The following is a 14547-nucleotide window of genomic DNA, read 5'->3' on the forward strand; positions in this document are numbered from 1 at the left end:
AGATATGTGTGGCTGAAAAGGAGATCCACCATGATGAGTTATTTTGCTAATAATTGGAAATGTTGGCATTAATTTATTCCTTCCCTATTTCTGAAACTTCCTGTGCCAGTTTCTCACAGTTTACCTCACAGATGTATTAGTCTGCAGTGGTTAGAATGAAAAAAGATAAAGAGAGATTTAGTTTGATTAGATTGCTGTCACTTTTCATTTAAAAAAAGATTTGTTCTGACAAAGGCCCAGGGAGGATAATGCTTTATTCTGCTTTCACTTATAATGCATTACAATGGTTTAATCAGTAGAGTTAATGATAATTTAGGACTTGATCCTGCAATAAGGACATGCAAATATCTACACCTTGCTTTAACTTGAAGTGCTCCTCTTGAAGTCAATGAGACCATTCGACTACTTAAGGTTTAGCACCTGCTTAAGTGCTTTACTGGAGCAGGAACTGAGTGCATTGGGACTCCATGCAAGCACACCGGTCTGCTCTAAATGCAGGATTCGGATATTACACTGCAGTGAGATCAGAATCAAGCCCTGGCTGGGTAAATTTTGAATGTCCCTGTCCCAAAGAACTAAAGACTTTGGGGAGTATAATATAGTTGCGGGTATTGTCTTATTGAGGTCAATTGGGCTACTTCCGAGTTTAAGGTTAAGCCTATACTTAAATGATCTTCTGGATTAGGTTGGGCAAACTACGGCCCTTCAGACATTTTAATCCAGCCCTTGAGCTCCTGCTGGCAAGCAGGGTTGGGGGCTTGCCCACTCCGTGTGTGCCATGGCTCCACAAGGATCCCAGAAGCAGAGGAATGTCCACCCTCTGGCTTCTACACGTAGGGGCAGCCAGGGGGCTCCGCATGCTGCTCCCACCCCAAGCGCCACCCCCACAGATCCCATTAGCTGGGAACCATGGCCAATGGGAGCTGCAGGGGTGGTGCCTGTGGACGGGCCAGCGTGCAAAGCTGCCTGGCTGCACCTCTGCATAGGAGCCAGAGGGGGGAAATGGTACTTCTTCCAGGAGCTGCTTGAGGTAAGCGCCCCCTGGAGCCTACACCCCTGATCCCCTTCCTTGCCCCAATCCCCTGCCCCAGCCCTGATCCCCCTTCGGCCGTCCTAACCCCTTGGTCCCAGCCCAGAGTACCCTCCTACACTCCCAACCCCTCATCCCCATCCCCAAACGGATGCCTCACCTCCTCTCCACACCCCGACCCGAGAGCCCAAGTCAAAGTCCAGAGCCCCCTCCTGCACCCAGAACTTCTCATTTCTGGCCCCACCCCAGAAACTGCACCCCCAGCCAGAGTTCTCACCCCATCCTGCATCCCAAACCCCAATTCCTTGAGCATTCATGCCCCTTCATACAACTTCCATACACAGATGTGGCCCTCCGGCTAAAAAGTTTCCCACCCGTGTTCTAGATGGAGGTTGCTGTGTTTGTTTTCATAACAATGGCTACCATAATGTTTTTCTGAATTTTCTGAAAAAATGGGACCACTTGGATGGGACATAATCTAATAGAGGAAGGAAAGGAATTTGGAATCACCAAAACGCTTTCATTTGAAAACCTCTTCCTTCTTATTAATCATATTATATGATTGTGAAAATGGGGGGAGGGAGTTCTGTTAGTTGTGTCACTCCTTGGTGATGAAACTATTGTTATGTATTGGTTTCCTTGCTAATCAGAGGAAGTTATACACGATGAGTCAGTTTCTAGCTGATGTCCACAGTTGCTATATAAACAGGGCTATCTGAGAGACATGTGTGTAGCAGCAGTAGAGTAAGCAGCGTTAGTGTTACAAGGCACAGAAGTGACGATAAGAATGAAGACCCTTCTGCTTCTGCTGGTATTGTATGTAGCATCCTCCTCTGCAGTTCCTATGCCTTCAGAAACAGAAGATGAAGACAAAAACATCCAGCTTGTGAAGGTAAATATTTGCTATGAATTTCAGACACTCTAAATTAAATGGCAGGAAGGAACCTTCTTATCCGTTTTACAAAATTTTACCTTATAATTGTCAAACTGCAGTTGTATTTCTTATTTTTCAGAAACAGTCCTGATGTTCAAGAGGTACCAAGTTGCAGAAGTTTTAAGAGAAATATTTCCCCTTTGCACCAACTTAGTTTTCTCTGAATTATGATTATGATTGTCAGAAGTGATATAATAAAGTAATAAAATACTACAAAAACGTGGCATTAATTATGTTATCTAGCAACCAGATTATGATGTTCTATAAAAAATATAGGCCCCAGTTCAGCAAGGTACTTAACTCTGTGCCTAACTTTAAGCTCATAAATAGTCTCATTGTCTTCAATGGGTGTACTTAAAATTAGGGAAATGTTTAAGTACCTTGCTGAATCAGAGCCTTAATGGAGCAGCAGAACAAAAAATAACTAAGTTATATAATTCTTGTTAAGATGTTATAGCACTTTTCTTTTTTTTTAAATGGGAACTAATGTTAGGCTCCTAAATCCATATTTGGTTGATAAATAGCTGGCTTCAAAAGTGCTCAGCATCCAGCATCCTCCATTGGTTTCATTGGAAATCATAACTGAATAGTGGCTGAGGGACAGGTCCTATTAGCCTTTACTGATTTGAGCAGCCCCAGAGAAGTCAACTGGATTACTCATGAAAGAAAGGGCTGTGGGAAGAGGTTGTAATATGCAAATTTAGAGTAAATAACTGAAGAGTAAATTTTAGATTTTTAAAGATACATGTTGCAAAAGCTTTCATTGTAAAACAGGAAATCAGTAGGTCAGTCAGAAAACTATACTGTATTATCTCTTACTGTTTAAATAAATCCCTGCAGAAAGCGACCTGTCTTGCCTCCTCGAAAACACAGACCCCAGGCACATGGGTGTAATTTTGTAAATGTTTAAACTGTTCTGCAGGACTTAATGAATACAAATGACCCAAAACACTGTTCTTGTTTTTGTCAGACTTATCTACAAAATTTCTACGAGCTTGAAACAGACAAGCAGTCTCGCTTTAAGAGTAAAAACATTAAGCCTCTAACTGAAAAACTCAAGGAAATGCAGGCATTTTTTGGGCTGAAAGTGACTGGAAAACCAGATGTTGACACTTTGAAGGTGATAAAGAAGCCCAGGTGTGGTGTACCTGATATTGGTCAGTATGTCCTCACTGATGGAAATCCAAAATGGGAAAGAAAGAATCTGACATACAGGTAACATTTGTCTAAATAATTTATTGAGCAAAAGAGTTAAGGCCAAAATTTTCCTATGATTTGCCAAAAGTTCCAAAGTTAGGCCCTGAATTCCATATTTAGACACCTAGATAAGTGTTCTGTTTTTAAAGGGAGGATGAAACCACTGTTAAAGTCTGTGTGAGTTGTAAATGCTCAGAATTTGAAAATCAAGTCACTTAATATGCTGCCAAAATGTGGCTTTAAAGTGGCTAACATTAGGCACCAAATTTCAAATATTTTGGCATAAAACAATATATTCTACATGAACTACAAGTAGATACCAAAAATTGTATACTACTTTTGGGGTTATTTTAAAGGATTGAGAACTACACACCAGATATGAATCCAGCAGATGTGGACAAAGCAATCCAAAAGGCGCTTAAAGTTTGGAGTGATGTGTCACCACTAACATTCAAAAGGATCTACGATGGCAATGCAGATATAATGATGTCTTTTGAAATTGGAGGTAAGAACGTTATACTAATACAAACATTAGCCATCATCACTTATAGAAGTGCTTGGCAATAAGAATTAAATTAATTATCCTTTTTCTTAGATCATCGTGACAATTCTCCCTTTGATGGACCTGATGGACTCCTGGCTCATGCCTTTCAGCCTGGCAATGGTCTTGGTGGAGATGTCCACTTTGATGAGGCGGAATATTGGACGAAAGGCTCAAATGGTAGGAGCTTCATTACTACCCCTGTTTACACAGGATCAGATTGTGCAATCTTTGCTCATGTGAAGTTGTAACTTAGGCTCAGATCCACAAAAGACTGGGCTATTGGATATTCTGATGTGACTCTCTTTCAATCTCCCCTGTTGAAGCTGATCCACTGGATATAAATAATTAAATATTAATAGGGTGGTTCAGAGGTGGGAAACCCATGTTCAAATCACTTCTCATCAGGCAGAGGAGGGAATTGAATCTGCATCTTTCACCTCCTGAGTGAATGCCTTGATCAGAGGGCTAAAACTTCTCTGGGAAGATTCTGCCTCCTCCTCATTCGCTGGCCATTTTGTGTGGCATTAGGCATGTTCTGAGCACATGTACGGGATGAGCCCCCACAGGTGTCTGGGCACCTGCCTGAGGCAGCCCTGTGCCTGCCCAGAGGTAGAAACATAGGATGTCTAGGGGACTTTTACTGTGAAAATTTTGGTGCTGGGGGAACATAGGTGCCTACAGAGTTAAGTGGCAGCTGAACAGGGATTTTGAGGATCTTAGTGACACCTAAATTTTGGATTTAGATGCCTAAAGTGGGAATTAGGCACCTAAGTCCTCACATGGACCTGAGCCTTACTCCATGAGCTGTTCCTTTGAAGTCAGGATGTGAATGAGGGTAGCAGAATCTGACTCTCTGACTGGTTTTTCCTACCTTGCATCTTCAGCAAACTTATCTGAGGGAAATGGCTCTGTAGGATGTTTTGATGAGGTTCAGATTGGGTTGTTTCATAGTGGCACATTTTATGATGGGTTACACTAAAGAAATTGTGGCGCTTAGAAAAGTTAGTTTTCTTTGGAAGCAAGGAAACATCAATCCATGCTGAAAATATCACAGAATCTTCAAGACAGGGACAGTGCCTTTCTATGCCCAGGCCTAGCAAAAAGGGGTTTGATACTGACTGGGTCTTTGGGCACCACTACAATTCTCCTCTCATATACTTTCATGTAAATAAGGAAGGATTTTATTAACGTCAGTGACCCTCCATTTATTTCAGTGGCATTATTCCTGATTTACACCAGTCTAAGAAGGAAAATTGGGTCATTTGTGAAGGGCTGGGGGGTTACAATAAGGGCAAGGGAAGCAGTAACTGGGGCCTGATTGGTTTATATGTCCATATAAAAAATCCTCTCCTTCTACATTTCTTTATATTGTAATGTTTGCAGATTACTGAAAGAATCTCAAGTGTCTCTAATATGCTTTGAGCTGGCATGTATAGGTATGTCCTACTTAGACAGGTGTACTATAGATTCAAACACAGTTCACCTATTTTAAATGTACATTTTTTTTAATTCCTCAGGATACAACTTGTTCTTTGTTGCTGCCCATGAACTTGGCCATTCACTGGGTCTGTCTCATTCTACTGATCCTGGTGCCCTGATGTACCCCACCTATTCCTACACTGACCCTAATGAATTTCGTCTTCCTCAGGATGACATTAATGGCATTCAAAAGATCTATGGTAGGAAAATTAAACATTTAGTCATGTGCTGGGTTAATTTCACTTTTATGCAGAATGCTGCTTAATCAATAAAAAAATGTATATTTTAAGAAGCATTCTACTAATTCTGGAAAGATTCTAGTGTTGCTGCACAGAGAAATTCCACTATTGCTGAGCTCCTGTTAACTAGAGGTGGGCGATGGCCATGAAGGTGGTTTCACTGAAGTTCAGCTCCTCTGCATACCCATTCTTGCATACTTCAGTAGTTTTGTAGAAACTAAGCCTCACTTGTGCTGAATTTAGGAACTCTATAGACCTGAAGTTACTTGACAGAACCCTGATTAATAACCACCTCCTCACAATTTTTCATGAGAAGATTTTGTGTGTCCACCAAGTCCTTCATAATATTGGTTTTCAGTTGTATTTCTCCATATTATATAATGTCAACTTTTCTTTAATCTTCATGTAGGGCAGTCAGATAACCCCGTTCAACCAACCGGACCCACAACGCCAGGAACTTGTGATCCCAAATTGACTTTTGATGCTGTTGCTACCATGCGTGGAGAACTGCTGTTCTTTAAGGGCAGGTAACAACAAAGAACTTCTGAGTTACTTCTTTGAACTGCAGTACTTAAAAGGAAACAATATTTCAGATCATTTAATTCCCAAGAGGCATGAGGGGAAACAGTCACTTAGAAATGTAGCTCTAACAATAAAAATCACATACAAAAGGTGGCCCAAATTCTCTGATGATGGGTGCCTAGCTTTACCTAACATTTCTCTCAGGCATGACAAAATGCTTCAGCTGTTTCCAAAGTGACTGCATCAAATGGTGAGATGGCTAAAGGGCACCAACCTTTGTACTGTAGTTGCTAAGGAATTCTAATTGTTTTCAATGGGAACTACGACCCAGATTCCACTATGCACTGCTCTGATCAGAGGAGAGGAACTGAAATGTTAGTGGTCTAGTGGCTGCTGGTGAAGGTGAGTCAGGACTTCCCTCTAGATTCTATTCCAACTACTCTGCCGCTGTAATCAATGGAATGATAGGTTTGTCATCAATCTAGATTCAGTTGAAAAAAGGGCAGCTGCAAACTCATGATTTGGAATGGTATGTTTATGTGACACGCTGGGCCACTACTTTGTCATGACCCAACAACGTTGTCGGTCATTGGCAGAGATAGAACATGTGACCTCCAGCACCAAAACTACTAAAGGATTAGTTCTAGTAGATAGCAATCATAGCACTCCTTTCCACACTCTGGCTCAAACACTAACGGGAGACAGAATCAGACACGCTTCACCTTTGTATTATGTTTATGGTAGGTGCAGGAACAGTTTATAATACGCAAATTTTATTTAAACCAGGTATTTCTGGCGCAAGCATCCTCAGATGACAGAGGACGAACTCAATTTCATTTCTTTATTCTGGCCAACTCTGCCATCTGGAATTCAAGCTGCTTATGAAAATGTTGAAAGGGATCAAGTTTTTCTTTTTAAAGGTAACGGAATCTGACATTTGTTAGTTCTTCTGATATATGAATTTACTGGGAATACTTTGCTCCACAGATTGTGCAATTCTCCTTAGAAGATACTGCACAAAACGACTCAAATGTTCAAATTACAAAAGCCCCCAAAATGTGTGAATAATGAAATTAAAGGTTTCTCATCTATTTAATGTAAATCTTCTGAAAAGAAAGAAATGAAAATGGCTTCACTTTTCCTTCCAATCTACTTTTATCATAGGAAATAACATACAGCTATTAAGAAGCACTTTGGCTAAATTCAAAATGTGCTGTGGACTAGAGCACTAGCAGCCTTGAATTAATACACTAATTCTCAGTAGTAAGTCAAAGAGTTAGCAGCTGTTTTGAAAAGCATTCGGCAGAGTATTGGTTAATTATCGATGCCCCATCCAAAGGTCTGCTAGGCACCTTACAGAACACAGAGAATAAAAGACCTCCAGAGCTTTTAGCATCTAGGCAAAGACAGGACATACAGGTGAGGGTAATTACTAGAGGTGGTCAAAAAATAAAAACCTATTTATGTGAAAAATGTCAAAACTGTTTTTCTTTGGAAGTGTTCAAAAGAGACCACTTTTGGTAAACAAACATTATAAGAAGCATTTCAATAATATTTTTATTACAAATTTTGACAAGAATATTTAAAGGGATACAAAATTTTCCACAATCCCCATTCCTGACCCAAAATGTTGACAATGCTGACACTTGTTTGTGAAAAGCTTTGTTTTAGTAAAAAGGCCGTTTGTTGATGAGAATAGCTGTTTGTTTGAAATAGTTCAACTAGCTCTCCTAACGATAGACTTAGATGGGGAGAAGGAGAGAGAGAAAAGATACATAAAATCACCTGATCATTTAGATAAGACATATGCACTTATTAATAGTTAAGTTTCTGTATATACATCTATTTAGACATGTATATGCCTCCATCACCAAAGTATCTGAACATATCCCAAGTATCGTTAATCTTCTGCATCCCAGTAAACTGCTCTTGGTGGATTACTTAACCATTTATAGAATTCAAGGAGTCTTCTCCCAAAATGTATAATGTGTATAAGTGTATGGGAAGGGTTCTTCTTGGACTCATTGCTCCAAGGTCTAATTTCTGACCATGAAAGACATCTCCCCTAGGATTTATGCTATGTTTCATATACAAAGATAAGTGCCATTCCTTAATTTACTGAAAGTAAAGGGGAGAATGAAATCTCAGAATCACTACTCAGCTATACGTCTCTTGATAATTAAGTTCTTTTGTTATCTTCATTGTAATGAAAGTACTAAGCCAGAAGCGATGATCTGATGTTGCTTAGTATGAGCAGAAGCTGCCGGTGAAGCATTAATTCTATTTTTTCTTTGCAGAGAACAAATATTGGGTCCTCAGTGGGTATGACTTAGTGTATAACCACCCAAAAAGCATCTATGACTTGGGCTTCCCAAAAAGTGTTAAGAGAATTAATGCAGCTTTCAATGATGAGAATTCAGGGAAAACATACTTCTTTGTAGGTGACAAGTACTGGAGGTAAGATTTAATGTTCAACAGACTTAAGGTATATTCTCTCTTTAGGCTTGGAGGATTAATATGGAAACATAAAATAAAATGTAATAGGGATTAAACCAATTGGATTCCACAAAACTGAAAGGGGTTCGATGGAAGTTAGTTTTAAAATCCAGGGAGTCTGATAGAAAATGCTAACCTTTCTATAGGTTTTTTCCAACCATCCTGTAGAAATCTGTGGCAGGAATTAATTACATTCTAGAGGATGAGACACAGAACCTGTAGAAACACTATTATCTAGTAAATTCTTTAAGAACTAACCAAAGAATACAATGTTCTGAAATTGTCCTCCTGTGTCTCTCAAACTTCAAGCTAAAAGAACTATTAATATACTAGATTTTTGTTCCTTCAGTGTGAACAGTCAAGTGGGTTTATGCTGTGTGATTATGCAATAGTTTGTGGTTACGGTTTGTTTGTATTTCATAGTAGCTCAGTAATCTTTTGCAATAAATTACTCCATTGAACTAATATCTGCATCACATTGCAATGGCTCTTCGGCTTCTCATCTGAAAACAGTTTAGAATTCAGTTGAATGGACTCTTGGAATCACAATATGAGGGACATGGGGGAGCCACTTCAAAATTTGCCTTTCCCCTCTGGCAGCCACCCCGTAGCTGCTGCTTTCCAGCCATCCAGCTCTGAAGGCACAGTGGAGAGAGTGGCAGTTGCTGGCTGGGTGCCCAGCTCCGGTGGCAGTGGCGAAGTAAGCCCTGGTGGGGTACTGGGAGCAGTCCCCAGCCTGTGTCCCTGCCTGCTGGGGCACGCTGCACAGGGCAGGTGCAGGATCCAGGGCTACTCACAGTAGCCTGGACTGAACCGCTTTGGCGCAGGCTTCTGTTCCTGGCCCCCCACAGTTGCTGGTCCCCGAGGGCTCTGCTGGCACCTGAGCTGGGTCCCCCTGCCTGGGCAGCTTTGATCAGCTGCAAGCAGCCAGCAGCCTGTACTGTCCAGCTCTGGCTTCCGGTACTGCCCAGTTCTGACCTGGCCCCGGGAAAGTGCCACGGGGCAGGCAGGGCCAAAACTCCTATACATACACACACATGCACTCCTGAGGTGAAAGCTCAATGGAAGTTTTGTACACAAACTTGAAAACAGAATAGCAAGGATTTGAAGGGTTCAGTTAGTTTAGCTCATTCTTAGTGGATTTTCTACCATGAATAGTCTCATTTATGTGTCAGGGTTTGTTTTCAACTTTTTAAATGTCATTTATTTACCATACATTGTAAATATATTTCTTCTATGCATATACGATGAAAACAGGCAGTCCATGGATCAGGGTTATCCAAAGAAGATAATCAATGAGTTCCGAGGAATTAGCAAAAATATTGATGCTGCTTTCCAGTATGGTAGTAAGTAAAACAAATCTTTAAAAATAGTTTACTATGCTAGAATACTTGTGCTTCTCTAGGTTGAAGAAATCTTTTAAAAGAGAATCATTATTCATATTTTCACTACTGTACTAAGATCAGAAATTAACACAAATGAATATGTAGGTACTGCCAATGTTATATTTTGCTTTATAGAAATATTTGTTGGAAAACATATCACCTATGAAATATAACCATTTAATTTATTTTTATTTCTAGGATACATCTATTTCTTCATAGGAACAAGACAGTTCCAGTTTGATCCTAACGTCAAGAGAGTTGTCAGTGTCATGAAAAGCAATAGCTGGTTTAATTGCTGATTAATTCTATTGATTTCCTTCTTGCGTGTTACAGTTGTTTTATATGCAGTATTATTAATCTATTAATAGATGTTAAAAAATCAAAAAAATTGTACAGTTCTCTGGCCTGAGCCTCTGGGAGTTCTGTCTGAATAACTTCAGAATATTCGAGTACTGTCATTATGTAATTTATTGTATTATTATGGGCTGGACTTTTGATTACCCATAAAGTATTTTATATTTGTCCTACCACTTTCTGTGTCTTGTGATCATTGCCGCTGCTCAAGAGCTACACTCTGCTCCCAAGCACAGGCTGAGTAAATGGGCTGTGCCCAAGGAAATTACATGGAGTCTTAGGGTTTAAAAATCTTCCCTCAACTCAAAAGCAGAGAATGGAGCAGCCACACCGCTCTAGGCTGCATTACCATCCATGGCCACTGGAAAATTTCTGTGGAGCCAATAGATCCCCTCTCTCATCAATCCATTAGTCATAATCAAACCTCTCTCCTTCCCAGCCCCAAATTTCTCTCTATGGGCAACTACTGAGCTCTGCTTCTCTGACGCTTCATGTCATCCTTTTGTCATACAGTGGAGCTGCATTACTCCTTCTACATTTAGGAACATTTATGGCCAGGGCCAGCTCTACAGTTTTTGCCGCCCCAAGCAGCACACCGAATTGCCACAGCGGACGGCGGGGGCAGTCCGTGTGCCCTTAGGGTGGAAGGTGTGTTTCCGTGGCGGTGGCAATTCGGCAGCAGCTTCTATGTTTAGCTGAAGCTGCCGTGGACAGCTGCACATAGAAGCTGCTGCCGAAATGCCGCCGACATGGAAACACGCATGCTGCCGTAAAGGCACACAGACTGCCCTCGCCGCCCGCAGCGGCAATTCGGCACGCTGCTTGGGGGCAAAACAACAGGGACTGCCGCCACTTGCAGATTGCCGCCCCAAGCACCAGCTTGGAATGCTGGTGCCTGGAGCTGACCCTGTTTACAGCCCAGAATTAACTCCGAAGAGAATCCACATTTTAAAAATAGAAAACAAAATGGCAACATAACTGGAGAGCCTGATGCTTTATAGCCACCTACATATTACACATTCATCCATTCATTTTCCAGTTAAGGTGAAACAGATGTTGAGAGCCACGAAAGGGAGAACAAGTAGCTTAAACTTGATACAGTTGGAGAGCAGAACAGTGATGGGATCTAAGCACGGGACACACATAAAGCAATAGGAGAAGAAGATCCCACAGAAAAGCCATGAAAATAGTGAATTCAGGCAAATCTAGTTGTCCAGAGCCTGTTTCTGGGATGCAGATGATGTTTCTATGATATAGTTGCCCTAAAAATTGCATATGTAATTTCTAGAATGGAAGAGTAAAGAATACCAGATGATGAATAAATAGTAAATATTCTTGTTTAGATGCATACTTTTCTTTGCATGGGGTATGAGTATTCATACAAAGAATAGCCACTCCTCCTGGATAGGAGTGAAACCTTTCACACGAATGCTAGCAAGTAGTGAAAATGAACAGCCATTCAGTATTTGAGGGAACACTTGCTGTATTTGCAGTATTCTACAGTTCTACTAATAAACATAAGACATGTAGGAATTACTATACCAAATCAAAGTAGTGATTCATGTAGTCTGGTACCCGGTCTCATTTATGGAATAAATTGCCTTTAAGATGAATTTCTTCCTAATCTCAGGCATCTAGGGACTGCCATGTGTCCTGAAGCATGAGGGTTATAATTTTTTAAACTATACTGTAAAATATGGATGTTCTTCTTCCTGTGAGAACAGTACTGTTAAGTGAGTAAAACACACATTGGTTAATTAATTTTATTTACTCAGCTATCTATAGTATGTTTCTCAAGGATTTGTTGAGTTTCATATTAAAAGCATTCTTATAGATTTTTCATTAATCAAAATAGAATTTAAAGATAAAAAAGAAATTATAGAAATCAAAACAAAGATGGTGATATGCAACCGTGTAAAAACATTAATGAATTAATTTAACATAGGACGTAAAAACTTATCAAACTGCAATAAATCAAAGCCCTTTATCACAAAGATGTAAATTTATTTTAATCCTATTTCTCTCCTGTTCTGAGGAGTTAATTTAGGTCTAACTATGGATCCTTAATAGAGGTCTTCATCAATTTGCATATCAACCTTAGACCAACAAATATTATTAAAAAAATCTCATTAACGATTAACCAAAATTTACTTTAAAAACTCAGAAATGTAAGCTGTTACCTGCTTACTAAAGTATCGACTCAGTTCAAAATTGTCTTACTTTCTGGATTTCAAACACAAATACCACATGTTAAGCCAAGTACATATTTAACAAATGATTTATCGTATATTATATTTTTCCATATTAGTTTCCATCTTGTTTGTATGCACCCTAATATTTTATTTAATTTTTTTGGCCACTGATTCACACTGAGGAGAGATTAGCATTGCACTGCCAGTAATGATGGCCAGGGATCAAATCCTGGGCTCACTGAAGTCAATAACAAAACTTCCACTGATTTTGGTGGAAGCAGGATTCCAGAATCTATCTGTGTGTGGAATTATTTATTCCAGTGCAGGATAATAATTTGTCAACAGTTATTTTTTTATGCTACTTTGTACTGGTCCACAATTACTGTCATCTGCCACTTTGGTGCCTATTTTTCTAGCACTGAAAAGTCCTTCTCATGTGCCTGACAGTCTTTTTTAGTCTTGACTAGCATAAATAATTTTGTGTTGTGCAAGTTCTACCAAATCGTTAGCACCCCCCACACACACACCCTTTCCAGATCATTAATAAACAAACATCACTGGTCCTACTATGGAACTTTGGGCACCCCTCTGTTAACCCTTTCCATGATGAACATTAGCCATTTATTCCTACTCTTTGTTTTCTGTCTTAGTCAAATCCAATCTATGACAGTACTTTAACTCTCAGCACTCACTACTTCAATTCCTAAAGGATCTCTTAGGAGGGATTTTGCCAAAAGTTTTGTGAAAGTTCAAATAAATTGTTCCAACCATTTCTCCATCATCCAGTATTTGTTGACTATACCCCCAAAAATCTAGTATATTGGAGTGGCATGATTTTCTTTTGCAGAATTCATATTCATTTGTCTCTATCACATCAAGTTCATTTAGGTGCTTTGTGGGGGGGAAGGATACCTCAGTGGTTTGATCATTGGCCTGCTAAATCCAGGATTGTGAGTTTAATCCCTGAGGGGGCCACTTAGGAATCTGGGGCAAAATCAGTACTTCGCCCTGCTAGTAAAGGCAAGGGGCTGAACTCAATGACCTTTCAAGGTCCCTTCCAGTTCTACAAGATAGGATATCTCCATTTATTTAATTGTTGTTTTAACTAATTTTCCTGATACTGAAATAAGGTTCACTCACAGCATAGACTGATTCCGGTCCTTCCTGGGCAGCTGCAGATACAGGCAACATACTGGGAAGAAGTCTGTGCAGTGGCATCTTGTTTTGTTAGGGTGTTTTGGTTTTTAGTATACTTGTTGCTATGTACGCAGCTACTGGGACCACAGCGGGCTGGCACAGATTAGAGCACTGTTGAGGTAGCTCTGACACAAAGAATCAAGGAGCTATAACTGCTTGCTGGTTTACATTTCTACTCTTTTTGTCCTCTGCTAGCCTGTCATGGGAGGGTGGGGTAGAGGAGTCATCCCTTACTAGGTGCTCTCATAGGCTTCTACCCTATTCTTGGGCTCCCATAGAATGGTAGGAAAGCAGGCTATGGAATACTGTCTCTTCTCTCCCCTGCCATGCAACAGGCAACCAGTGGAGGAGCTGATGAGAAACCATAGTGGAGAGGAAACAGCAGCTTCTCAGATCACTCCCATCTCACACCAGAGCTGCTGCTAATGCTATAGAGGAGAAAGTGGGGAAGTGATGCCCCTACCTCCTCCCTGTAGCTACAGGGCTAATTCAAACCTTGACAGTAACTCAGTTTTGAATACCTGTATAAAAGAGAGGGTCTTGCTCAACCATAAGTTATGTGCTTGATGCAGGAATCATTAATTTCTATGGTTCTCCAGGAGGTCAGATGAGATGATCACAATGGTCCCCTCTGGCCTTAAAATCTATTAATCTAATAAACTTTAACTTATAAATAGAAAGCACAGCTGAAGAAACAGAGCTTCCGTGAATAGTTAAAGACTCATTTTCTTATTAACATAGCCATCTTCAAGGGCAACAATTCAGAGTTTTGAGGGCCTCAGGTTGGAAGTTACTGATCTAGCATAATGGACCCCCAGTCTAAACTTGATTCCTTACGTGCTATCATAATATCAATTAATAATAATAGAGCAGGTTTTCACATTGAGGATAAGTAACAATAGAAACTACTCTGCAAACAATGTTATACAATGAAACTGGGATTTTGTCCATCATCCACTGACTTCCTCAGAAGCTAGC

The 14547-nt window shown here is 40.2% G+C and overlaps 1 protein-coding gene across 1 annotated transcript; it reads left to right on the forward strand.

The window, feature by feature from the left end:
- Positions 1 to 1779: 1779 nt before the first annotated feature.
- On the forward strand, positions 1780 to 10344 carry LOC116814901 (interstitial collagenase-like). Its single transcript, XM_032762867.2, has 10 exons — positions 1780 to 1922; positions 2935 to 3179; positions 3518 to 3666; positions 3757 to 3882; positions 5223 to 5384; positions 5833 to 5950; positions 6732 to 6865; positions 8243 to 8402; positions 9684 to 9787; positions 10025 to 10344. Exons 1-10 carry the CDS (start codon positions 1818 to 1820, stop codon positions 10123 to 10125), a joined length of 1404 nt encoding a protein of 467 aa, XP_032618758.1. The 5' UTR covers positions 1780 to 1817; the 3' UTR covers positions 10126 to 10344.
- The last annotated feature ends 4203 nt before the right edge of the window (positions 10345 to 14547 follow it).

The sequence above is a fragment of the Chelonoidis abingdonii genome, chromosome 1, assembly GCF_003597395.2.
Source record: "Chelonoidis abingdonii isolate Lonesome George chromosome 1, CheloAbing_2.0, whole genome shotgun sequence".
In the NCBI taxonomy this organism is placed as follows: domain Eukaryota; kingdom Metazoa; phylum Chordata; order Testudines; family Testudinidae; genus Chelonoidis; species Chelonoidis abingdonii.

Coding starts and splice junctions, on each gene's coding strand:
- LOC116814901 (XM_032762867.2), top strand. CDS start 1,818: ATGAAGACCCTTCTGCTTCTGCTGGTATTGTATGTAGCATCCTCCTCT. Junction 8,403..9,683: donor GTAGGTGACAAGTACTGGAG/GTAAGATTTAAT, acceptor TCTTCTATGCAT/ATACGATGAAAACAGGCAGT. Junction 9,788..10,024: donor TGCTGCTTTCCAGTATGGTA/GTAAGTAAAACA, acceptor TTTTATTTCTAG/GATACATCTATTTCTTCATA.